Here is a 26,787-nt window from a genome sequence, read left to right as displayed (position 1 = left end):
ACAGAGGCTTGTAGTATTAAGCAATACAGAGAAATATTGCAATGCTGTGAATAATACACAAATATATTTAAGACTATATTTAAGCAAGCTTAAAGAAAGCACAAAAGCATTAAACATTAAAAGCATAATTAGCTACATGGAACTGTCCCCTTCACTCTGAGGTTGATGGCTTTTTTTCTGCAGAGAACAGACCACTTCATTTTAGGAACAGCCTCTTTCTCATCGGCCGTCTCCCTGCAGTTCAGTGTCATGGCATAGTTCGGGCATGGAGGGTCATATCATTGCATATAGGAAACGACAAAACTGCTAATGGCAGAGCACATGAAAATGCCCCACTCAGTACGATATGGTTCTGTGTTCTTTATGACTAGCTTTTGTAACCTTCAGGTTAGACAACTACAATGTGTTCTCCGTGTGAATGTGATTGGGGGGGTGGATGTCGCGTGTGAGAGCATTGTGCCTCCCAAAGCTGGGCAGAAGAATCCTAAGCTTTGGGAAGGAGGCTCCAGGTTTTAACACTTTAATACTCTAATTTACCAGGAACATTTAGGGGACTAGTCTAGTCCATTGACTGCACACCACCGGTTCCCATCATCCCGGACTGCAGGCCCAAATGGCTGCAAGAGATGGGAATTCAGGATTGAACTAAAAGCTGCAGCACTGCATCCTTCAAGTCCCACCAAAGTTTAATTTATTTCAGACCTCCAAGTGTCCCTATTTTCCAGGGACAGTCCCAGATTTACAGAAGCTGTCCGGGTTTCTGATTTGATCCTGCTTTTCCTTAGGACACCCCTATTTTCATGGGAGAAACGTTGGAGGCTATGGAGTTATGTGACCCCAGAGCCAAGTAGATAAGTAACTACCATATACAACCATCAGCTGACATCTGGAGCCAGCCCTGTATAGGGAAGGTTTTTTTTCTTTTCTTTTTAATGTTTTATGATGTTTTTATATATGTGGGAAGCTGCCCAGAGTGGGGCAACCCAGTCAGATGGGTGGGGTATATGAATAATAATAATAATAGTAATAATAATAATAATAGGATGTCTCTATTTCCATGGGAGAAATGTTGGCGGGTATGTATATAATTTCCCCTCTGAAAGGACGCCTGGAGAGGCAGGGAGAGGCGGGTGCTTTGGAATGGGTGGGGTAATAATAATAATAATTGATAATAATAATAAATAGGATGTCTCTATTTCCATGGGAGAAATGTTAGGGGATATGTATAAAATTTTCTAATAATAATAATAATAATAATAATAATAATAATAATAATAATAATAATAATAGAAAGTCTCTATTTCCATGGGAGAAATGTTAGGGGATATGTATAAAATTTTCTAATAATAATAATAATAATAATAATAATAATAATAATAATAATAGAAATAGAAAGTCTCTATTTCCATGGGAGAAATGTTAGGGGATATGTATAAAATTTTCCCTCTGACACGATGCCTGGAGAGGCAAGGAAAGGCGGGCGCTTTGGAATGGATGGGATGATGATGATGGTTTTGGAATAGGACGTCCTTCTTTCCATGGGATAAATGTTGGAAGGTATGTATATATACTGTATATCTTTCCTCTCACACGACGCCTGGAGAGGCAGGGAAAGGCGGGCGCTTCGGCAAGGCAAAAAAGCAGAGCCACATCCCCGTCGGGCCCGGGGGGAGTATGGGGCGCGGCGGGCGGAGCTCCGTCTTCCCTCCCTCTTCTCCGCCCGGAAACGGCTCCCTCCTCCGCCTCTTCCCTCGGCGTCTCCGGCCCAGCGCCTAGGCGACCGGGCGCGGCCCTGAGGGCGCCGGCGGCGGCGGGGCCTGTCGCTGTGTAGACGCCGCCCGCCCGGCGCGCCATGGAGATCTCCTCCCGCCCGGTGAGGGAGAGGGGACGCGGCGCCGGGCCTGGGAAGCCCGCCCTGAGGGCCTCTCGCTCGCTCGCTCGCTCCCGCCCGCCTCTTGCTGTGCCTGAGCAGCAGCCTTTTCTCTGTTCTCGCTAAGCCCCGAATCTGGAGCGAATGGAGGGGAAGCTGCCCCCTTCCCTCTGCTTGGAAAAGCGGGCGAGGAGGAGGGAGAAATCCCGCTTCCCTCTGCAGGAGGATGAAGGGCTGGGGAGGGGGGGGGGCCCTCTATCTCAAGACTAGCCTTGCCTCAGGAGGACACAATCTACATCACTTTATAATCCGGAAACCCTTGTAACGGTCTTGGGATCAATCCGTTCTTAGGTGTTTTGTTTCTGTTGTTTTGCATTGTTTCCCGGGAGCAGTTGCTCCTGTTGTGTCGTCGTCTCTCCCCCCCCCCCCCGCCCCGCTACCCAATGGAAGTTATTTTTATTTTGGGAATGGGGAACCTGCAGGTTGAGACTGGGCTCCTGCCATCTTGCTGTGTGAACGTCTGAATGTGTTACAAAGTCTCTCTGAATGGTGTGCCGTCCTATGAGGCAGCAGCTGACACCGGTTGCTGAGATGTTAATACGCCCATGTGTACAAGTCCTCATTTGATGTTGTGGTTCATAGAATCAGACTAGGGACCTTGACAGTCATCTATGTTAGAGATTTCAGAGTTGCCTAAGTGCAGAAATGCAGCTGTCTATCTCCAAGCAATTAACTAGTTGGCAGAAAGCCCAGATCTGCTCTCTCTCAGACCCTTAGCAACGACCTGTGATTGGTCAATGAAGTTCCTAAAGACTCAGCTCCGTGTGAGAGTCTGTGTGGTTAGTGTGTGGTCAGGTGTTGATGTGGAAAGTGGTCAGTATAGAGAGAGAGAGACAGAGAGGAAAAGATTTTATGTTTTGTTTCTTTTATTTTATAAAGTCTGTAAATAGTAACTTATGGATACTAGTTGCTTCAATCAATAAATGCTGTATATAGTTATCCAGTGAGTTGCTGAGTTCCTGCGTTGTGCTGTCCAGTCAATTACACAACAGCCAGAAGCTTCCAGAAAAGTCTGCGTCTAACTCTGCGGTGTCCAGGAATACGTTATACTCCTGACACTAAATCTTAAGAATCTAGTCCAACCCCCTGCAATGCATATGTGTGTGCATATATGATATGCATGTATGTTGTATCCCTAATCTGTTTAAACCAGATTCTTGGAAGACTCACTCTGAGAAGACCCTGGGTTGGCATGCCTCTTGATAAGTGTCTCTAATGTCGGCTTCCAGTTTTGTGGTTTTATTTTTTGAGGGACAATTCTCCCCTTCCATTTTTCTCCCCAGCCTTCATGGTCATAAGTGGGCTAATGATGCTACTCTAGAACTGCTTTGTTTAATTTATTCCTTTAGACACCACTCTGGTCATTTCTGGTTGTGAAGTGGTTTATAATAAGTCTAATAGATAGGTTGCGCATATATATCCTACTTCTTCCTCCAAAGAGGGTTTGAGGTGGTCGGCATGTTTTATCCAATTTTTATCCTCCAAACAACCGTGTAAAATAGGTTAGGCTGAGAGATTGTGGCTGGCCTAAGGTGACCCAGTGAGCTTCACAGCTGAGTAAGTGATCTGAACTTGTGTGTCTCCACTCAGAGTCCAGACTCTCGCCAGTGTCCCATACCTTTTGACCAGGGTCAGCAAAGTTTATCTTGCCTGGGCCGGATCGGTCCCACGGAGATCCCTCTGTGGGCCGGATCACGCGCACGTGTGAGTGCGTGCACCCACAATTTTCGGTGTCTGCGTAGATGCACCAGTTTAGCGCAGCGCGAGAGCAGGCACCTCGGTTCAGGGGTGGCTCGTGGGCCGGTCAAATGACCTCTGCGGGCTGCTTCCGGCCCATGGGCCTTAGGTTGCTGACCCCTGCTTTTGACCTCTTGGAAAATTAAGAGTAATGCCTGGGTAATAAACACTTTTTCTGTTTTCACAGCCACTGTACTTGAAAGCATAGTGACAGCCAAGGAAAATTTGTCCGCATTTTCAAAGCACCTCTTCTTCACCCTCATTTCTCCTGCAGTTTATCTTACTACATCTTGCAACAACCATATATTATGGGGTTTTTCCCCCATTTTGTCAGTTGCAGCTCAACCCTCAGAAGGAAATCAATCTATCCAAATAGGTGTACCTAATAATTGAAACCTTAATGCCCACCTCTATCTGTTAAGAATACTGCACACTGTTATAAGTCCATTTAGTAGCCGTGCCAATACTGTAGTCTTACTGTAAGCCCCTTTAGTTTCAGTTGCATTTACGCTGCTGGAGTAATCTGAGGATCTAGGCGCTGGTAAATTCAGTGCAGATGAGTCATGTGTTTTGGTTTTCAATACAGAAACAAAGCATGATGTTACCGGTAATTCATGTTAGAATTAAAGAGCTCTTGGAGCAAAAAAAAAAAAGAGAGAGAGAGAGAGGGGGGGGGGGCCTAAATCCAGTTCTGCCACTTTTACTCCTACAAATTACGCTGAGATTAGCGTTGGGGAGCATTACTTTAGAGAGATGGGATCAGGTTGTTAAATTTGAAATAATAAGATGCTATTTGGCATCAGCAGCAAAACAACTTTAATGAAATCGTTGTCATGCCCTCAATCATGTGGGGCAATGGTTCACTTCCAGCTAATCCAGGATATTGGATATTTTTAGTACAGAATTAACACAGGTCATTGTTGGTATAGGAGATTGTTTTGTGTCAGTTGCATGAAATCTTACTTTAAATGAAATGGGGAAGAAGCAAGTGGTGAGTTTTATTTTCAGTTGTTATTCTTAGGCTATTTATTGAGATAAAGACTTTATCTGATTATTATTATTTTTAAAAAACTCTTTCCTTTGCTTCAGTTAATGTAATAACAGGTCTGAGTCTTAAGCTGTGTCACTGAGATTATCAGGTATACAGACTGAACTTCCGTTATAACCTGGTAACAAAAAATAATTTGTATTGTATTTCGAAACATGGTGCATATAGGAGCTGTTTGGATTAGATACGGCATCCATATTGGTGCTAGTACAGAAAGGCAGTAAAAATTATTTTAGGGGGCTAGGTGGGGTATTCTAGAATATTGACACATGTCCTAGACACTCTTACTTGGGGGGTAAGCCCCACCGGATAGATGTGTGTTGGAGTAAATGTGTTTACGGCTGTGAATTTATTGTAACTTTTGCTCCAGCTCAGAAATTGTGTCTTAACTGCTGTTTCATTTATGCATTTAGTTTTGGCTTCTTCTGTATTTTGTATTCATTAATCAATAAAGTGCCTTGTTGTTTCTTGTGGTAGATAGACAAGATTGAAATTAATAAACAACAGTAGTAAACTTCTAGGCAGTGATTTTAAAAGAGATGATGTATGCTTGCATCTCAGTAAATATGTGTTGGCCTGGCTGTAGCTATCACATATTGCTTCATCGGTTACATTGTGCTGGATATGTGTTAAGAGAACAGCTGTTTTCAATATAAATATATTTATGTTTTTATTTCAGTGTCCGCCACGGGTTCTCCCACCAGTGCCAAGGTAAGATTAAATGATTAACTGCTGGAAAAATTGGATCGTAAAAATAACTCTCAGGGAAAGCTAGAAATCCCCCTAGTCCAAAGGCTTCTTGATGTCTAAATGTTACAGCCATACCTGTTAGGTGGGAGAATTTAAACAGTTTTGGATTGCCATCTGTTCTGAAGTTAATAGTGCTCTTTCTTTTATATTTCTTCCTAACTTCTTTGACAACTTGCTTTGCTGTGAAGTGGAAACCAAGGTGAGTTAATTTGTTACTAAACAGCTAGATTATTTGCACAAAACTCTTTCTTGTGTAAATTTTCTGTGGTTATCAGTTGGATAGGTTTTGCTTAGATTTTATTTTAAAAAAAACTATTGCCTTCTGTCATCTGGTTGGAGCGGGTGCAGATTTCTGTGCTGGAATAATCACAGATGTTGCTGTAGTGGGGTAGTAATTTAAGACTGCAGCAGAAATTACAGTAACTGTTGAGTAATTAAAATGGTTGCAGGGTTGTTGTTGGGTTTTTTTTAAAAAAAGAATCTCCTAGAGTAAGAACACAGAAAAATGGATAGGATGTTCTAGCCCAGATTATCTTTAGGATGGTTATAAGGTTTACAGCTAGATAATGCATGTGAACCCCTTTGAATGCCCAGTGATGCTATACAAATGCTAGGTATGACTATTATTGCACCTTGTCTCAGATATCTAACAAATTATTTGGTGTTTTGTTTTGTTTTGTTTACTCCAGATGAAATTCCTCTTGGTCGCCAAAAAAAGAAAAAGGCCAAGGGGAAAAGCTCACTAGGTAAGAGGCTGTTTTGATTGAGAACAGTACAGTGGATTTTAGATGGACAGCATATAGACTACTGGCTATTGCAGTGCATACAGTTTGACAGGCAGCATAATTTATGCATGGCTAGTTAGCTTGGATTGTGCTAATCAGAGCTCTGCAAATTTAGTAGGAACTCCCATCTAGAAGAAGAAGAAGAGAAGAGTTTGGATTTGATATCCTGCTTTTCACTACCCGAAGGAGTCTCAAAGCGGCTCACATTCTCCTTTCCCTTCCTCCCCCACAACAAACACTCTGTGAGGTGAGTGGGGCTGAGAGACTTCAGAGAAGTGTGACTAGCCCAAGGTCACCCAGCAGCTGCATGTGAAGGAGCGGAGACACGAACCCGGTTCCCCAGATAACGAGTCTACCGCTCTTAACCACTACACCACACTGGCTCTGTACATGAATTATCTGCCTTGAAGAATCTACTGTCTGCTACCCTGGGCTCCTTTGGGTGGAAGAGTGGAGTATAAATGTAATAGCAAATAAATAAAAACAAATAAAGCCAGAAACCATTCAATGGACAGAAGCAGCTCCAGGTTTATTGACTCAGTTAAGCAAGTATTATGTGTAAAAGCAAGCAAATCATGGTCTCTGAATGCAGTTACAGATTCAGGTAATGCATCAAGTCAACTCTATTTGCGCAATTATTGAATTCTTTCCATAATCATTTGTGTGTATGTGTGTGTGTATGCTTCACAGCTTATTTACAGTTTCCTTTTTGAGCATTTTTGTATGCAGGAAGTGCACATGGTACTAACCGAATCATCTTTAAATTAAATCAGTTACATCCACAGGTATCTGAAGAAGTGTGCATGCACACGAAAGCTCATACCAAGAACAAGCTTAGTTGGTCTCTAAGGTGCTACTGGAAGGAATTTTTTTATTTTGTTTCCACAGTGAAAACAAACATGTATCTCCTCAAAGACCAGGTTAATTTTACCAGTTGCAACCCAGACTAGCTAAAATCATCTGTCTTCGTCAGAGTGTGTGATGCGGTCTTCGGTCTTGGTTAAACAATGGACTTTGGCTCGGTTCACAAGTGATGCTCACCCTGAACAAGCAAGCATGCTGGCGCATATTTAGAAAATTGTTTGTGCTTTGCTCTTCCCATGTTCCTGCTGTGCTACCAGGATTTAAACTATAATTTGGCTTATCGTTGTAGGTAAACCCAGGATTGTGCTTTGTTTTGTTCTGAATCTGAACAGACCATGAGCTTTTCTATATACGCATCAGTACACTTGTATCTTCATGCTAAGGCATAGTTTGGCTTGGTGTTCAGTGCAAACCAGGCCTTGGTGTTCTTGACAGAAAATTCCAGCATCATGTAACCTGCTGAGCAAGCTAGAATCACCCAGCTGGAAACAGTCAGGTCTTGGGGACTTACAGGCCTTTTATACCAAGGATAATATGAATATAGGGTAAAGACTGCTATATCCAGATCTGTTCTCCTATATCTCACCAGTTCTGGCTGTCACATTTCCAGTTGAGGGCTTGTGAGATATGGTACCTCTTGTGTGGCTGTGTACTACTTGGAATCTATTGACCTAGATTGCTTGTAATCTTCCATTTTTTATGTAGAACAGTATATCCTGGCAGAGTCGTGAAATAACTGGGTTCTCCCCCCTCCCCCCGCCCCTACTTTTCTCTTATTTTTGTCCTTTCAGAGCATCTCGGTCACTTGGAACTAGACAGTGAGTCACACTGCATCTGCTTTTGAGTCTTCCCCCCCCCACTCATTGTTCATACATTGAACAATAAGACTAATACTTTTTAAAAGATGCCTTTTTAATTGCCGTATTGTGCTGGTTTTGAAATTCATTATAGAAACTAATCTAGTGTAATGTGGCGGAAGAGCAAAAGTTAGCTTTCTTTGTGATCTGTTCATAAGCACTGTTAAACTCAGCAGGACTCTTCTGAGTAGAAATACATAGAACTGGACAGCAATTTGACAGATTATATGGAGCGTTACCATATTCCAAACATACAAATTACTCAGACCAGAGTTAAATGCTGATTTTAAAATTATTCACATTATTATTATTATTATTATTTATTAATTAATTAAATTTGTATACCATCCTTCGGCTAAAGATCCCAGGGTGGTTCACAACAGAAAAATACAAAATGAGAAAGCACATTACGTTTGTAAAATAACCTCTTTGGAGTGGCTTCATGGACTTTCCATCAAATGTGCTTCCGATTGGCTTCATCTTTAAATTGGTACATAATTATATTCCATCTCAAGAATATAGTCAAACATTACACTGTTGTGGACATTTTGCTACAGAGAAGGGAGTACAGTACTTAAAACCCTTCCCCTATCAGCCACTTCTTCTGAAACACCCCCCTTTCTCCTTTAGCTGTTTTTCTCTCCATGGGGTCTGTTTGCTAGGTAAACATGAGTGTGAAACAATAGCCACTTTCAGTCAAAATGATAAACCATGGATAACCGTGAACTGGTAGCATGCTAGTGCATTCTGTTGAATAGCTCCTACTTCACTCCTTCCCTAGCGGGAGCAACAAACCTTGAGTCTTTGCTTCCTGCAACCTCCAGACCAGCACTCACGGTTTGTTTTGCTCTGAGCAAACCATGGTCTGAAGCCAAAGTGCAGTCAGATTCAGCAGCATGCATTGGCTGTTTGGGCTAAGCCATAGTTTATGGCGAGGTGGGGAACCTTTGGCCCTTCAAGTATTGCTGGACTACAACTTCCATAATCCTGGAGTATGAGCCATGCTGACCGAGGCAAATGGAAGTTAGAGTCTAGCAAGATCTAGAGGCCACAGCTTTCCCACTGCTAGTTTACAGCATACTGTGTCATTTGGCCACTGGCAGGAAGAAAGCCCCTCCAAACTCTTTAACTTTTAGAGGGCAAATGGTTGGCAGGGGGAATGCTATGCTCTTTCCTTCTTCCGCCACCCTGTGTTGCAATGTATCCTCCCCAAAGGGCACTTTTGCAATGGAGAAAGATCCATTGGGTTATTATAAGTAGCTGCACTGCAATATAGAGTTATGCCCCCATAGGTTTTGGGTAAAAATCTCGCCTGCAAAAACTATTTTCCTCTGCCGGTCTCACAAACCTCGTCCTGCCTATTGTTAGGATTTCAACTCAGGCAGCTCTAGAAGGAGTCACACACAACAGTTGCAATGCACCCTGTCACTTCCTTAAACCCATTCACAAGACATCAATTGCTTCAGTCCCCCTTACAAGCTCTAATGCAGGGTTTCCCAAATGTGGGTCTCCAGCTGTTTTTGGACTACAACCACCATCCCTAACTAGCAGGGCCAGTGGTCAGTGATGATGGGAAATGTAGTCCGAAAACGGCTGGAGACGCATGTTTGGGAAACCCTGATCTAATCTGTAAGCCTAAGAAAATATTATGGACATATTTAGGTCCGCATGCACCTGTTAAAAACCCAGTCAGGTGGTAATTGTTCCCATGAACTGTTTAGATAACTATGCAGTAGGTAGAAGATAAATGCTTACAGTCAATACAAGAAGATCAAGGAAGTGTTTAAGGTGTTGATTGACGTCACTTTTTGATCCTGCTTTTTAGATGGTGCTGTTCAAGAAGCTGTCCGCCCGCCATCTGAAGGCAGTGACCCCCTGACATCTGAAGCCCAGGATGTACCACCTCAGAGGAAACGGAAGAAAAAGAAGGTGCCTACAGGTATTCTGAAAACTGCCATCTGTTTAAGATTTCTGTAGTAGTGTAAAATGTCCCTGATGGGTATTTAAAAGATGCTAATAGAACTGAAGAAGACAGAAGGAGAGAATGGCAGGTGGGGTAGGGGAACCGGCAGAGAATATAAGTAAGTCACTGTGGTTCTGTGGCTGGTCATATAAAACCCAAGTTGAAATCCCAACTTAGCCATAATGCTTAGTTGGACAGCTTTGAGCATTTTTCAGCCTTGGCGCTGTGGAGTTGCTCAAATGTAGCTTGTGAGTTCCTTGGAGGAAGAGCCGGGTACATCTGATGGGAGGGCGGTCCACAGGGCGGGCACCACTACCGAGAAGGCCCTCTGCCTGGTTCCCTGTAACCTCACTTCTTGCAGTGAGGGAACTGCCAGAAGACCCTTGGAGCTGGACCTCAGTGTCCGGGCAGAACGAAAGGGGTGGAGATGCTCCTTCAGGTAGACTGGGGGTGCCTATTGCGCTCATGACTCTGGTAAAACAAAATGGTACTAAACTGGGAATCTTATCATGAAGCACACATCAAGTAAATATGACTTTATTTTAGCATTGGATTATAAATTGTTTCTATGGTATTTGTATCTAGAGAGAGAATGTGACGTAGTGATTAGAGTGTTAGATGTGGACCGGGAAGACCCAGCCATGAAAACATCTCTCAGCCTAAGCTTTCTTACAGGGTTATTGTGAGGAGGAAATGGGGGCACAGGAGAACAGTGTACATTGCCTTGAGCTCTTTGGAGTAAAGGAAGCAGATAATCAAATTTGTTTGTGATGTTTTAAATACTCTTGTCACACCCTTCTCTGGGCATCAAGTTATGGCGGCCTGCAATACAGATTGTGGCGTTTTTTGTTTTAAATCTTCAGAGTCCGAGACATCTTTCATGGAACAGAACGGAAATGGCGTGGACCCTCCACCGGCTGAAGAAACAGTGACTCGTAAACAGCGGAAAAGAGTAAAGTGAGAGCTTCTAGTCTGAGTTACTTTCTACCCTTCCACAGCTGAACAACCCCTTTAGACCATGGCCTAGCAAAACATAAAACAGATCATGCAATTGCAAGGAACTGACTAAGCTAAGAATTAAATAGTCCTTCGCCATCAACTGATAATGGCACAAATAACCCAGAACGAGTCTAAAAATGGACAAGCTGAAATAAGGAAAGTTGGTATTTTCTGTGTGCTAACGTAGCAGATCACCGCTACACTCGGGTACTGTTGGGTTTGTTCTTGTTTTATTATGTGTTTTGTGTTTTTATATTGTGCCCTGAGAGATCTGTGGGTATAGGGCGGTGTAAAAATTTAAGAAATGATGATGATGATGATGATGATGATGATACAGATACACTGGACACCAAAAGCTTCCAATCAGAGATGTCAAAGGGCCAATGCTTCAGATCAGATGCTAGCCCTGATGCTGATCACGTCACTTCAAATACTATTATCGTTGCTTATTAAATTTCTGCCTCAGGTGGGCAAACAAGAAAAGTAGCAGAACAGTACCATTAAAAATAAAAACAAATCTTTAAAAACATGAAGGACATTGAAAAATAGTCACATGCCCTCACAGCTAATAATTTCAAGGTTGCCAGGAGCAGCATATTTTAAGCATCAAATGCTTGGGTTGGAGAAGAATGCTTTTAAATTCCTCCTGGACATTAATAGCAAGGGAGACCGACACACCTAACTATAGAGGGCTCTATACAAACAAACAACTGCCACCCAAAATGCCCTTTCGCAGGTCAGCACCAACTGAGTAGCATCTAGCGGAGGTAGCACTAACAGGGCCTTCCATGTGGATCATAGGTCCCATGATGGTTGATAATAATATCAGTAAACGTGTTGTTGATGTGACCTTGCAGGGCAATCCTATACATACCCCATTGACTTCAATGCGGCTTACTCCTGTATAAGTGAGTTTAGGATTGCTGCCTTAGTCAGTAGCCTAAAAGGAGAATTGTCATATTTTTCTTTCTCTTTCTTTTTAATTATAGGAAAACTCGACCCGCAGAAAGTGCCAACGAATTGGGTGTGGAGGAAGAAGATATAATTGAAGATGAGCAAGTAAAAAGCTCAGAGCAGCATCCCGTTTTTTCTGTGTTTTCTGTTCCAGTTGGTGTTAGCCAGCCTATTAGCAAGGTGTTCGTTGAAAAAAATCGTAAGTCTTACTTAATTTTTTTAATTTACATTTTATTTTTTTTAATTTACATTAAAACTTTCCTTTTTCATACTGTAATATGAAAAAAACTTTAATAAAAATCATAATAAAATGTAAGCCTTAGTATTACAATAACACACAGTTGTTTTTAAATCAGAAGATATGCTTTCTAATCCATGCTTTTGCTGAAGATAGGATATTTTGTGTTACGCTCATTTGATCTTGCAACCTGGCAGAAGCAGTGGCTTCAGCAGCTTCAGACTATGTTTTTATGGTGAATTTTAGAGAAGTCTAGCAGAAACAAAAGACTGCCAGGCAAACCCTTTTTACTTGGGTATCTGAAGAAGTGTGCATGCACACGAAAGCTCATACCAAGAACAAACTCAGTTGGTCTCTAAGGTGCTACTGGAAATAATTTTCTATTTTGTTTCCTTTTTACTTGATTATTTTTTATGGAAAAAACGGGAATAAACAAAACTTTGAAAGGTTTAAAAAGCCCCACAGTGCCACCCTATGTGTGTTTACTTAGTGCAATGGATTTACAAATGTAAGTGAGCAAAAGATTACACCTTGGTATAGTAAGGAGTAGTAATGTACGGAAGTGAGAGCTGGACCATAAAGAAGGCTGATCGCCGTAGAATTGATGCTTTTGAATTATGGTGCTGGAGGAGACTCTTGAGAGTCCCATGGACTGCAAGAAGATCAAACCTATCCATTCTCAAAGAAATCAGCCCTGAGTACTCACTAGAAGGACAGATCCTGAAGTTGAGGCTCCAGTACTTTGGCCACCTCATGAGAAGAGAAGAATCCCTAGAAAAGACCCTGATGCTGGGAAAGATGGAGGGCACAAGGAGAAGGGGACGACAGAGGATGAGATGGTTGGACAGTGTTCTTGAAGCTACTAACATGAGTTTGGCCAAACTGCGAGAGGCAGTGAAGGATAGGCGTGCCTGGCGTGCTCTGGTCCATGGGGTCACGAAGAGTCGGACACGACTGAACGACTGAACAACAACAACAACAACAAATAGTAAGGAAAGAAGTTAATGCCATTCCAGTGCAGGGTCTCATTCCAAAAAACACACTGATGCTACTACTGTGAATTGGTGGAAAATGTAGCACTAGCAGTGATTATCTTTACAATTACTTAAACTTTCTCTCCGAAGGGCGTTTCCAGGCAGCTGACCGCAAAGATTTAATTAAAACCACTGAAAACATTGATGTATTCATGGAGATGAGGGCTTCTTGGACAACCAAAGACGTGGCACTCTCCGTCCATCGTGGTTTTAGGTATGAGGTTTGTCTCACTTGGCTGACATTTAAAGTATGGCAACCTGAAAAGCAACACGACAGGCTAATAATTTGATTAGTACAACACTTTATATAGCTACTAAATTGTATCTTCATTCAGAGTCAAGTGGCATACAATATATACAAGGTAACACCAACTAATGTAACTTCAGAGAATTTCCCAAAGTAGGGGATTTTTTCAATGATGTATCAAACAGAGAATGATTCAAGCTTGAGGCAAGCTTGAGTGCTAAGTATACAAACAGCGAAATAGAGATGGGTATTCTGCACAGTGGGTCCAGCTATACACAACAGTTCATTTGTACACTTCATGTGAATTCCTTCAGTGAACTGTAGGAGCATTAAGCAGTATTGGTCTCTAGCAATAAATTATTCCTTGCCATTCCAACTAGACCAATTGTCATACGCGATGATGATTAACTACAAACTTTTATTTTGGGTTGTAGCTATAAAAATATATTAAGAAACTTAAAACTTAGGAGCAAAAGCTGGTGTTTCTTTGTGGTTGAATGCATTGTTAAACCAAGTTGAGAAAAGATGCATACTTTAGAAAGTGAAGTAATAAAAGGCAATTTCCCCCTTTTCAAACCTGTTGGACCCTAACTGTTTTAACTCTTGGGATTTGTGTGGGCTTAAACTTTTATTTTATTATGATCTCATTCATCTAGGGTGATTGGACTATTTACTCATGGCTTCCTTGCTGGCTATGCTGTTTGGAACATCATAGTGATTTATGTTCTGGCAGGAAACCAGCTGTCGACTGTCTCCAACTTGCTGCAGCAATACAAGACGTTGGCTTATCCTGCTCAGTGTCTCCTTTATCTTCTGCTTACAATTAGCACAGTTTCAGCTTTCGACAGGTACAATTTTCATGCATTTCTCTACCCTTGCGGCAATTCTTGCCCACCATCACCTTTAGCTGGTGACCTGGCTGCGCCCCTGTCTGGACAGGGATAACCTAACTTCTGAAATTTAAATCAGTGGCTCCCTGCTTGTGGAATGCTCTCCCCATGGAGGCTTGCCTGGCACCTTCGTTACATATCTTTAGGCGCCAGGCAGAAAAATATCCCTCTTCTCCCCAGCTTTTGGCTAATTAAACAATCTATATAGCCTTTTAAACTAGCAGGGTGGGTATTGCTTTTGTTTGTTACTGTGTTGTAAGGTTCTCAGTTAGTTGCTCATGAGTAAGCAGCCACAACTCCACTGTTTCCTTTAAGGATTTTATTGTGCAAACTACGGTATGTACAGTGCAGAGCTAAAAAGTTCATGTCTGTATCAAGCGGTGTCAGAATCCGGGAATGGCCCCTTCTGGTTCTGACCCCAACAAAAGCGTTTCGGAATATGAAAACCCCGCCTTCCATCCTTTCTTTTCACCCCACGACATCTGTGGGGCGACGGAAATTGCGTTCCCCCTGTATCGCCCTCGGGACTGTGGGAGTGCTGGGACTCTCTACTCCCTTTCCCCTGTGAACTCTCCAACACCTCACTGGACATCTCGCCGCTCCTCTCGCTACCAGAGGAGGAGCTGGTGGCAAGATGGGACTGGCGCTCTCTGTAACATCCGGAGAGCCCTCTGTAATGCTCCGGAGAGCATCGGGGACAGTTCCCTGACATGTGTTTTCTGTTTTTATAGTGCAGTCTGCCCTGTGATCCTCGGATGAAGGGCAGTATAAAAAATTTAATTAATAAACAAAGTCAGCAAACAAATGCTAATGGCTTCCTTCAAAAGTCACCTTTGCAGTGAAAATAAATTGTGTGCAGAAATTATTAAAGAGCTTATACTGTAGACAGGTATTGTTGCAATAATCCCTATGGGTTGGCTTGACGCAACCGGCACTTGGGTGGCCTTTAAGATGCTATGTATGTGAACTGCCTCCAAGTCTTGCCACATCTCCATTGTGCTCTGATGTTTCCTCCCATTTCTCAGCTCTGCCAGGAGCATTGAGTAATGCCATCTTAAACATCTGACCACAGAAGCTCCTGTTTTCATGGTACCAATGACTCACGTTTCTGCACTGTAGTGAAATTGGGTTTAGCTTATGTCACTGGCCAGAGCATGACTATGCACTGATGAAGTAGTAATTATGCCACTTATTTACTGGAACAACAGTTCCTAAGATTGGGACTTAAGGGTGCAACCCGGTTCCTTTTAAATCAATGGAGTTTCGTCTTTGACTTCCTCGGGGACTGGATTGCTGCATATCAGAGTAAAATACACAGCATTGATTCACTTGATGTCACGTTGTACTCAGTTTTAAACAAACCCTGTTTCATATCTAGGATTGACTTGGCTAAAGCATCAGTAGCTGTACGAGGCTTCCTTACCTTGGACCCAGCAGCAATTGCCTCTTTCAGTAAGTAAGACGTCACAGTTTGCCTTGCAAAACTACTAGTTGTATGTGTCTTTGTTACAACTTCATTACTGCCTTTAAGCAGGATTTCCTTCATGTCCTTTGTTTTGAAATATTTGAGTAGATTTCCATAGAAAAGTGAGATATATGAGAGAGAAAAATACTGTTGTGTTTTCTATAAAACTCAGTAAATTAGGGTGGTGAATTGCTCTTGAAACAATCCATTTCCTTGATCCGAATGCAGAAGAAATATATATATATAAAGAAACAAATAGAAAATCAGCACAGGACACACATGAACTTGGTGGGTGGATAGACAGGAAATATGACTGGTTTTGTGGTGGTGAAGAGGGAGACCTACATAATAAATGCAGGACTTTGAAGACAGTGGTGAATTTCACAATAATATGACTTTGAAAAATCAGCAAATGTTACTAATTGCATTCATTTTTCTCAGTGTACTTTGCTGCTCTCATCTTGTCTCTGAGCCAGCAAATGACGAGTGACAGGATTCACCTGTATACACCACCTTCGGAGAATGGTAGCCTCTGGTAGGAATTGTGGGTTTTTTCTTCTAAAAGATCAACTACTTTGACTTTTGTATTGGGCAGCACAAATATCTTCGTAATATGGTATGTGATGTAATACACAATCAGTTGATTTGCTCTGCTGGTTATTTTACTAGGAAATGAAGGTGTTAGATAATGCATTGCTGCACCAAAAGTTGCGAATCTGGCAGTTAATTATTGAATCCCGCCCATAATGTTGCTTCTGTGACTCCGTTTGTTCATTTATTGAAACACATGGAAGCTTGATAGTTTGTATAGAATGAAGGGTTTGCGCAGATTTCAGGCCTCTAGATTTATCAGAAATATTCTTGTGTAAGATGCCAGCAGTTTACACCTGTCAAAACCCAAATTATGGTTAATATTCAGGTGATAGATAAGCTTATGATAATATAATTCTAAATTGGAACCAGTTTAAATCTCTGTCCAACAACAGGACAAAATTTGAAGTAGCAGCAGTATTCCAGGTTGTGGCAAGGGGTTAGTGAGTAGATCTTGCAACCCTCTTCTAGATTGCCAGCAACATGTGATTATTACAAGGACTTTTAGTACAGTATTAACGCCAACATGGTGGTCAATGTTTCCCCATAGTAAATGTTTCCTAATTAATTTTGGCCAGTGGACCATGGTGGCCTAGAGATGGATGGCCGAAGTACTAGAAGACTGTGTTCTTATAAAGCCATCAGCAAGGCAGACTAGACATAATAGAATTGGTTCCATATGTAATACAGTAAGCCCGCAACTTATGTGGGGAGGGGGGGGGTAACATTCAGGATTCAGTGGTGGGTGGGATTGCTAAAGTCATTTCCCCCAGAACTCTGCTCCCCTTTTCTTGTCACACGCGTAAAGCTGAATGTGCACAAGTTTTCATGTTGTGAATTGTCCTGTGATCTTCAGATGAAGGGCAGTAAACAAATTTAATCAAATTTTGTTGGAAGCCACCCAGAGTGGCTGGGGCAACTCAGCCCAATTGGGGGGGGGGGTAAAAATCAAATCAAATCAATCACATATGTTTTGAGCCTACTGTAGTCGAAAGTGGGAGGCAGGATCCAATTTTAGCAGTAAAATGTGGTTGAGGAATGCAGAGCTCTTCTGTTACCCACAGCTTCCGTTTGCAAACTTCTCTTGCTGAGCACTCCTCAGCTGAGCTCCAGGATACTGGAAGTGACGTCAGTGGATAAAAAGGAGAAATGTAGTGGGCACAGGGGATCCCCTTTTCCAGTTGCTATTGTACCCCCTTACCCTCCTTTCTCTGTTCATGGAACTGCTGCCTTCATGTCTAATTTGTCTCTGAGCAACACCTATTTTGTAGCATTTAACACTTTACCAAATTTTTATCATAACTGTCACTAGATAGGTAAGTAGGTGCTTAAAGATAGAATGCAAACCAATTTGATTTCTATAGATTTATAACTCAACTTTTTGCTCAAAGGGCATTTCACACTTTACATTTATGGTGTTAAGCAAGCAGAACTGATGCTGTCAAATGTAGTTTAGCCATAAGTGCATGTCTCACCCTCCCCCCTTTCACCCCCAGGACCTCGGGTGCAGAGGAACAAATTCTTCAGCCCTGGATTGTGGTGAATCTCGTGATAGCTCTTCTTGTTGGGATCTCCTGGCTCTTCTTATCCTACCGGCCCCAGTTAGATCACAGTGAAGGTAAAAGACAGGGGTGGTCCATTGTGATTCATAAACCGTGCAAAATCTCCATCGTAGATTTCTTCTTGGGCAAATTGCCCTTTCTTTCCCAGACCTGTTTGAGATCCAGGGAATTTTAGGGTAGCACTGTAGACTGCAAGCTACAAGGAAAGGAACAACTGCAGTTTGGAGGTAGCAGAACACAGGGAAACCGGAAAGATTATTGTGATGGTTTGGGGAAAAGAAGAAAGTGCAGGGTGGTTGGGGGGGGGAAACAGCTGTACAGTACCACCTTGAGAGTACCACATTAGATCAGGAGTCCTGATCTTGACTTCCCTCCAGGCCACTTCAATTGAGGCAGGGTGGATCCAGCCACTTGGTCAGTTACCTTACGTCAGGCGGCAACTTCAAAAGACAGCACGGATCAGTGCTGACAGCAATCCCCACTTTATCCATTTGCAGGCACAGCTTGGATTCAAATCTGTTTGCCGGTGGTTTGAATCCAAACCATGCCTACAAATGGGCAACTTCAAAAGGGGGTTGCTGTTGGTGCCGATCATCTGATCACTGTTGTGAGCCCTCATGCCAGTGATCAGTCAGAAGCACACTTTTAAGCTCCTGTTTACTACGTTGCACCAGCTTACCTGCCCCATACCCGATGTCACGGTGTGGGGTGGGTCTGTCTGGTTTGGGGTAAATATCACAATGACCTTTGCTGGCCCTCGTTAGGCCTGTAGGCTAGAGGTTTAGAGCAAATGCTAAGACACATAAGGGGCATTCAGAGTTTGATGCTGACGAAAATTGTATGTTTTCAACTGTATTTTAATGTTCCCTACTGTTTTGCCTTTTCTTGCAGAACTGATGTTTAATGCTGAAGTAGAAGAATATCCCCCACCAGATAAAGAAGCCAAAGTGTCTTCATAGCACAGAGACCCTCTTCAAAAACAATTGTTATGATGGCTTAGTATTATCTATTTGTATTTCTGTTTAATACTTTTTATATTTAAAATGTATTTTTGCATTGTATAGGGTTGTGGGTTTTTTGCATAACTCTTATAATTATGTTTATTTTAAAACGTCAATAGTTTTTTAAATGGTAGGACAGTGTCAAAGTTTACTTTTTCCTTAGGAATATTCTAAAATTACTCTCTGAATATCTAGTTTTGCTAATGCAACTAATGCAAGGAGACACGTGGAACAGGAAACTTAAAAGAATAAGAGAACGTTCTTTGTAGCACATTTCTTCCCTTTTAATAATCTGCATTTTGGTAGCCATATTTTCACAGAATTGCGAGCACATTGACATTCAAAATATTACAACAATTTTAGTGCCAATTTGTCTTTAAAGAATTAAATCAGGAATTAAAATGCATATTTAAATCATTAGTTTCAGCAGCATAAATAACTCATTAAAAAGTTTGCAAAATGTCTTTACAAATTTGTGCTGCTCCATAGTCACAGCTGCTGGCACTCATAAACCATGTTTGTATTGTAGTGCTTAATTTATAAATCTAGCTAAACAACTATATAAATTTGTTTACCAGTTCTTACAGAGTTATTATTGCATTACTTGGAATTATAGATTTCAGAAGTTCATTGTTTCATATCATGACCAATTCCAGTTAAATGTGTACTCCCAATTTAATTTGTTGGGTTGGGTAGGTTCCCTTATGGTATAATGTACTTACACAAATGTTTCATACAAATGAAGAACTAATAACTTGTATTTCAAATGTAGTTGGAAGTGTAAGCAGAAATAGAGACTCTGCCAATTCTTAAGCTTCCCTCATGATATCACTGATTTTGAAACTCCAAATTGGTTTTTAAAATAAGTGTTCTCTAAGTCTACCTCTTGTACAACATTGTAAAATTTAAACATTTGTGCAAATAAAAAAAATCAACTCTTTTAATTAATGTGCCTTATATTTGGAAGAATATAGTTGAGATTTGTTTAGGTTTTTTAATCAGGTATTTTCATTATAAAGGTATAATGGAACCCCCCTAGAGAAGTGACACCAGCTCCCTTGTTGTCTTTCTGTCAGCAGGTGAATACCTTCTTATTCCAACAGACTTAAAGCAACTGATTGTTTTTAATGAAAGGGCTGGTGCCCAACTGTTTTTCTAGTAATTATGTGTTTTTAATATTTGATATAAATGCACATGGGTGTATACACACACACACACACACGGTTTTAATTCCATTAATGTTCAGTTGTTTTTTAATGCTTGCCCCCTCCCATGTTTTTAGTTATTCATATTTTATTTCTGTGGGAGGGGGTTTATAATTTTGTGTTTTATTATGTATCTTGTGTTCTCATTTTTGTATTTTTACATCATGAACCGCCCTATGATCTTCAGATGAAGGGTGGTAAACAAACTTAAGAAACAATCATAATCATAATTTGCAAGCTGCTGTGAGATCCTATCTGGGAAAAAGGCAAGGTTCAAGATATAGTTGAAATTCTATTATTATTATTTTATTATTGTTGTTGTTTCTCCCCGCCGCCCTGAGTCCCCATCTGGGGAAATGGCAAGGTACAGGTAAGTACATGCCCCATTTAGGTATGTATATGTATGTATAGAGGGACACGGGTGGCGCTGTGGGTTAAACCACAGAGCCTAGGGCTTGTAGATCAGCAGGTCGGCAGTTCGAATCCCTGCAACGGGGTGAGGTCCCGTTGCTTGGTCCCTGCTCCTGCCAACCTAGCAGTTCAAAAGCACATCAAAGTGCAAGTAGATAAATAGGTACCGCTCGAGCGGGAAGGTAAACGGCGTTTCCGTGCGCTGCTCTGGTTTGCCAGAAGTGGCTTAGTTATGCTGGCCACATGACCCGGAAGCTGTACGCCAGCTCCCAGCCAGTAATGCGAGATGAATGCTGCAACCCGAGTTGTCTGCAACTGGACCTAATGGTCAGGGGTCCCTTTACCTTTATGTATGTAAAGATACCACCTGTTTTTGGCGCACTATCTCGGGCCTCTTGGATCAGGAGTACAATGGGCCCATATGCACGGTCGAACCACAGGAGTGGACGAGATATTTTCAAACTCTGTATCAGGATGAGGAATCCCAACAAAAAGAGATTGGTGCTCAGCCAGGGGACTTACCATCTTGGCATCCAGTCTCTGCAGAGGAGGTAGTGAAACTAATTGCGCAACTTAAGAACAACAAAGCTCCGGGCATAGACTATATACCTGCAGAACTCCTGAAGGCAAATATGGGCTGGTGGGCCCCCCTATTGGCAAGAATGTTCTCCTACATCGACTCTACAGGCATAATCCCTGACTGCTGGGCAGAGGCGATAATCATCCCAATCTATAAGAAAGGACCCACGTCAGACCCGGCAAGTTATAGGCCCATCAGCCTCCTCCCTATACCCAGCAAATTATATGCCAAACACCTTTTGTTGTTGTTGTTCAGTCGTTCAGTCGTGTCCGACTCTTCGTGACCCCATGGACCAGAGTACGCCAGGCATGCCTATCCTTCACTGCCTCTCGCAGTTTGGCCAAACTCATGTTAGTAGCTTCAAGAACACTGTCCAACCATCTCATCCTCTGTCGTCCCCTTCTCCTTGTGCCCTCCATCTTTCCCAACATCAGGGTCTTTTCTAGGGATTCTTCTCTTCTCATGAGGTGGCCAAAGTACTGGAGCCTCAACTTCAGGATCTGTCCTTCTAGTGAGTACTCAGGGCTGATTTCTTTGAGAATGGATAGGTTTGATCTTCTTGCAGTCCACGGGACTCTCAAGAGTCTCCTCCAGCACCATAATTCAAAAGCATCAATTCTACGGCGATCAGCCTTCTTTATGGTCCAGCTCTCACTTCCGTACATTACTACTGGGAAAACCATAGCTTTAACTATACGGACTTTTGTCGGCAAGGTGATGTCTTTGCTTTTTAAGATGCTGTCTAGGTTTGTCATTGCTTTTCTCCCAAGAAGCAGGCGTCTTCTGATTTCGTGACTGCTGTCACCATCTGCAGTGATCATGGAACCCAAGAAAGTGAAATCTCTCACTGCCTCCATTTCTTCCCCTTCTATTTGCCAGGAGGTGATGGGACCAGTGGCCATGATCTTAGTTTTTTTGATGTTGAGCTTCAGACCATATTTTGCGCTCTCTTCTTTCACCCTCATTAAAAGGTTCTTCAATTCTTCCTCACTTTCTGCCATCAAGGTAGTATCATCAGCATATCTGAGGTTGTTGATATTTTTTCCGGCAATCTTAATTCCGGTTGGGGATTCATCCAGTCCAGCCTTTCGCATGATGTATTCTGCATATAAGTTAAATAAGCAGGGAGACAATATACAGCCTTGTCGTACTCCTTTCCCAATTTTGAACCAATCAGTTGTTCCATATCCAGTTCTAACTGTAGCTTCTTGTCCCACATAGAGATTTCTCAGGAGGCAAATGAGGTGATCCGGCACTCCCATTTCTTTAAGAACTTGCCATAGTTTGCTGTGGTCGACACAGTCAAATGCTTTTGCATAATCAATGAAGCAGAAGTAGATGGCAAGTTTGGCCTTGGAGATCAAAATGAAGCAGGGCAAAGGCTAATAGAGTTCTGTCAAGAGAACAAGCTGGTCATCACAAACACTCTTTTCCAACAACACAAGAGACGACTCTACACATGGACATCACCAGATGGGCAACATCGAAATCAGATTGATTATATTCTCTGCAGCCAAAGATGGAGAAGCTCTATACACTCAGCAAAAACAAGACCTGGAGCTGACTGTGGCTCAGATCATCAGCTTCTTATAGCAAAATTCCAGCTTAAACTGAAGAAAGTAGGAAAAACCACTGGGCCAGTAAGATTCAATCTAAATCAAATTCCTTATGAATACACAGTTGAAGTGAAGAACAGGTTCAAGGATTTAGATTTGGTGGATAGAGTACCTGAAGAACTGTGGATGGAGGCTCGTAACATTATACAGGAGACAGCAACGAAAACCATCCCAATGAAAAAGAAATGCAAGAAAGCAAAGTGGCTGACCAATGAGGCCTTACAAATAGCGGGGGAGAGAAGACAAGCAAAATGCGAAGGAGATCGTGAAAGATACAGGAAATTGAATGCAGATTTCCAAAGAATAGCAAGGAGAGACAAGAGGGCCTTTCTAAACGAGCAATGCAAAGAAATAGAGGAAAATAACAGAATGGGAAAAACCAGAGATTTATTCAAGAAAATTGGAGATATGAAAGGAACATTTCGTACAAAGATTACCACAATTAAGGACAAAAGTGGAAAGGACCTAACAGAAGCAGAAGACATCAAGAAGAGGTGGCAAGAATACACAGAGGAATTATACCAGAAAGATATGGAGGTCTCATACACCCCAGGTAATGTGGTTGCTGACCTTGAGCCAGACATCCTGGAGAGTGAAGTCAAATGGGCCTTAGAAAGCCTTGCTAACAACAAGGCCAGTGGAAGTGATGATATTCCAGCTGAACTATTTAAAATTTTAAAAGAGGATGCTGTTAAGGTGCTGCACTCAATATGCCAGCAAGTTTGGAAAACTCAGCAGTGGCCAGAGGATTGGAGAAGATCAGTCTACATCCCAATCCCAAAGAAGGGCAGTGCCAAAGAATGCTCCAATTACCGCACAATTGCACTCATTTCACACGCTAGCAAGGTTATGCTTAAAATTCTACAAGGCAGGCTTAAGCAGTATGTGGACCGAGAACTCCCAGAAGTGCAAGCTGGATTTCGAAGGGGCAGAGGAACCAGAGACCAAATTGCAAACATGCGCTGGATTATGGAGAAAGCCAGAGAGTTCCAGAAAAACATCTACTTCTGCTTCATTGATTATGCCAAACACCTTTACATTAAATTAATTAACTGGGTGGAATCCGAGGTAATTCTGGCAGAGGAGCAAGCCGGGTTTAGACAGGGCAGAACGACAATAGACACCTCATTGATAAATATGTCAAAAAAACACGTGGGGTGCTATACGTGGCCTTCATAGACCTGAGGGCGGCCTTCGACTCAATTTCACGAGTCAGACTTTGGGCCAAACTGAATGCAACTAGCATTGATAAAAGACTATTGGGATTGATAAATTGCCTTTATGTATGTATAGATAGGTAGTTCTAATTTGATTCACGTTTGTCTTTTGTACGTGTGCATTGTTGTATGTATATAGTTCTATTTCACGTTTAATTGTCTTTTGCATGTGTGCACTGTTGTTTGTATAGTTCTAATTCGATTCATGTTTGGTTGGTTTTTAAATAATTACCCCCCCCCCCCAAAAAAAATTTTTTTTTAGCTATTTCTATTTTATCTGTAAGCCGCCGTGAGTCCCTGTTTGGTAAAAAGGACGGGTTATAAATAAAGTTATAATAATAATGATGATAATGATGACAACAAGAAGCCCCGCTTGCGGGCTTCCGTGGTACCCAGCTGTCCGCCGTGCTGCTCTCAAAAGCTAATCATATAACCTGTTACCATTAATTTCCCATTTTTTATGAGGTGTTACTGGTGGTGGGGAGGGGGTGCATGTGGGGTGGGGGGGGGGCTCCTGGGCCCCGCAGCCCCAGGCCCCCTTTATGTGAGGCGGCCGCCGCCGAGCAGCCAAATTGTGACGACGCCTGAGGGGGGGAAAGCGGCGACGGAGAAGGCGGCAGCAAAGCCGGGGCTGCCGGAGGACGCGTCCTCCCCAACCGGAGGGAGCTTCTGACTTGAGGCGGGAGATGAGAAAGAACCAAGGGCTTCCTTGGGCCCCGCGCCGCCGCCACCACCACCACCGGCCATCGTAGCCGCCGCCGCCGCCGCCATGCGGAGCCTCTTCGGCCGCAAGGAAGCCGAGCCTCCGAGCCGGGGAGCCCCGGCCAACAACAACCCGCCGCCGCCGCCGCAGACCAGCTCCGCCCCCAGCGCGAGCGTCACCTCCACCGGCGGCACCGAAGGCGAAGCCTCGACCTCCGGCGGCACGCCCCGCTACTCCTTGTCGACGATCCTCCGCCTGCGAGGCCACAACGAAAGCTTCGGCGGCGCCGAGGGAGCCCCCTCCACCGAAAAGTTCAAGGGGGAGAGGGCCCGCTCCCTCCTCATGGTACTTAGTTGGAGAAGGAGTGCCCCTGAGCGTGTGCAGAGCGCAGTGCCCTCAAAGAACTCGAGAGAGGGCGCCATTTAATGGGGCTTGAGGCCGGAGAGGATGGGGGCAGACTTCCCTGGTCGCCCTGCTCCTCCTCCTCAGGGTCAGCCCAAGACATTTTGCCACCTGAGGCAGAGCCCAAAATGGCGCCCGCCCTCCCGCCAGGGAAGAAGGCCTGAGGGGAGATGTGCTTAAGGAACCCGGGGAGTGGGAGATAAAGATTTGCCTCTGCTGGGTCCTGCCTTGTGAGGTGGGCACCTCGCCTCGAAGGGAGTTGGGAAGAGAAACATGGCTTCGTACCTGCTTTTTGGGATGCTGGGTTTGGCCACCGGCCGGCATCCTTGCCCATCCTTTCGTGGCTCTGCTGATGCGAGTCTTAACGTTTCCACCTTACTGTCTTCTCCGGGGCTCCCGATCCGCAGGTGCAACTTTTATTTCGAAATGTACCGCTCCCGTAAAGAAATCGACGCGTGCTCCTCGTTCCTTACAGAAGGAGCCCCTTTCTCTACATCATATCTCAGGCATAGAGACCATAGACCAGAGCGCCCATGTCTTCAATACGTGCATTCGCTGATTTTGTGGAAAGGGGTGCAAGGGAGAGAAACTTGGCACCCCTCAACTCCACAAGCTCGGGCAATGCTGTAAGAAAGGGGCTCCGCAGGTACAGCTGTACGTATGTAGGCTTTGTATGTGCAACTGGCGCATGAAAAGTACCTGCAGGTACCTGCTCCCTTCTCTTCAAATCCAAGCAACATAATTTTGAAGGTGTGGATGGGGCTCTTGAGAAGCAGAACTTTCATGGTCCAGCATTCCACCCTTTCTGCATCTTGGCTATGTCTGTGCTAGAATGCTGGCTTCTATTATGACGTAAATTCATTTTGTCTCTGGTGCAAAAGTGCCCGCTATTTAGACATTTCCTCTAAACTAAGGTTACCAGTTTTTTATCAATTAATCCGGGGGCACTTTTCAACTTCAATGGATTTTGTATGGGGACTGATTTGTAAATCCAGGGACTGTCCCCGGGAAACGGGGACGTCTGGTAACCTTATTCTAAACAGTGTGCCGTGGTACATGCCACATCCCAGATTTTTGGGTGGCTTGCAGGTACCTTGATTATCAAATCCCCTAAACAAATGCCCTCCCTTCATTTTTTTTTTCCTTTTGATGGAGCCCAGCCTCTGCCTTGGGCACTATTTGTGCCTTATTTCAGCTTCCTGGCTAGTACCGGAATAACAATCATGTTGGGATAAATGTCACTCCTCTTCCCAATTACTGTAATCTATATTTGTACATCAGAATTTACTCTCTGTTCAGAAGATGGAGGCCTTTGATCTTGGAGTGTGTAGCCCCAGAACTACGAGGTCCAGATTGTGAGCCCTAATATTTACTTTGCTTTTAAGAACTACTATTAAAGCCCCTGTTGCATACATTCTAAGTCAAAAGGTGTGAGAAGTTAGTTGAGCAATGGAAAGATTCCACTCCCAACCCAGTTTAGTTCCTTTATGTCAGTTCATCCACATACCTCTTCTGGATGCCCTGTCAGCCTACCTGCTAGATTAATGTGACTCAAATTTTGGGAGCCAAATGTCTTTGGCCATACTGCAGGCGTTAAATTTAAGTGTGTCATATCCAAAACCAGGTGAAATGAGTTACATGCCATGTTGATCAAATGTTCTAATTATGTGCAAAGCTAAGTTGCTTCAGGTTGCAGTATCTACTATTTTTAGTTAATTGCAGAACCGAATTTTCCATT

The 26,787-nt window shown here is 43.0% G+C and overlaps 2 protein-coding genes across 5 annotated transcripts in view; both read left to right on the top strand.

Annotated features, from left to right (window-relative positions):
• The first annotated feature begins 1,837 nt into the window (after window positions 1–1,837).
• Window positions 1,838–19,859, top strand: TMEM237 (transmembrane protein 237). 4 transcript variants are annotated; one of them, XM_033169686.1, is made up of 14 exons: window positions 1,838–1,873; window positions 5,395–5,426; window positions 5,654–5,664; window positions 6,155–6,211; window positions 7,906–7,932; window positions 9,797–9,910; window positions 10,798–10,891; window positions 11,923–12,086; window positions 13,250–13,373; window positions 14,063–14,254; window positions 15,675–15,748; window positions 16,203–16,296; window positions 17,849–17,970; window positions 18,806–19,859. In XM_033169686.1, exons 1-14 carry the CDS (start codon window positions 1,853–1,855, stop codon window positions 18,871–18,873), a joined length of 1,194 nt encoding a protein of 397 aa, XP_033025577.1. In that variant the 5' UTR covers window positions 1,838–1,852; the 3' UTR covers window positions 18,874–19,859. The 4 variants fall into 4 exon arrangements, with proteins under 4 accessions (XP_033025577.1, XP_033025585.1, XP_033025601.1 ...); XM_033169694.1 differs by lacking the exon at window positions 7,906–7,932; XM_033169710.1 differs by lacking the exon at window positions 14,063–14,254.
• Window positions 19,860–24,937: 5,078 nt separating this feature from the next.
• The window catches only part of C2CD6 (C2 calcium dependent domain containing 6), a 34,469-nt gene continuing 32,619 nt past the window's right edge, over window positions 24,938–26,787 (top strand). The window contains exon 1 of the mRNA XM_033169675.1: window positions 24,938–24,992. Within this exon, the coding sequence (XP_033025566.1) occupies window positions 24,990–24,992 (3 nt within the window). The 5' untranslated portion in view covers window positions 24,938–24,989. The remainder of the gene's footprint in view (window positions 24,993–26,787) is intronic.

Source organism: Lacerta agilis, chromosome 1 (assembly GCF_009819535.1).
Source record: "Lacerta agilis isolate rLacAgi1 chromosome 1, rLacAgi1.pri, whole genome shotgun sequence".
Classification (NCBI taxonomy): domain Eukaryota; kingdom Metazoa; phylum Chordata; class Lepidosauria; order Squamata; family Lacertidae; genus Lacerta; species Lacerta agilis.
This window is presented reverse-complemented; position numbering and strand designations above follow the sequence as displayed.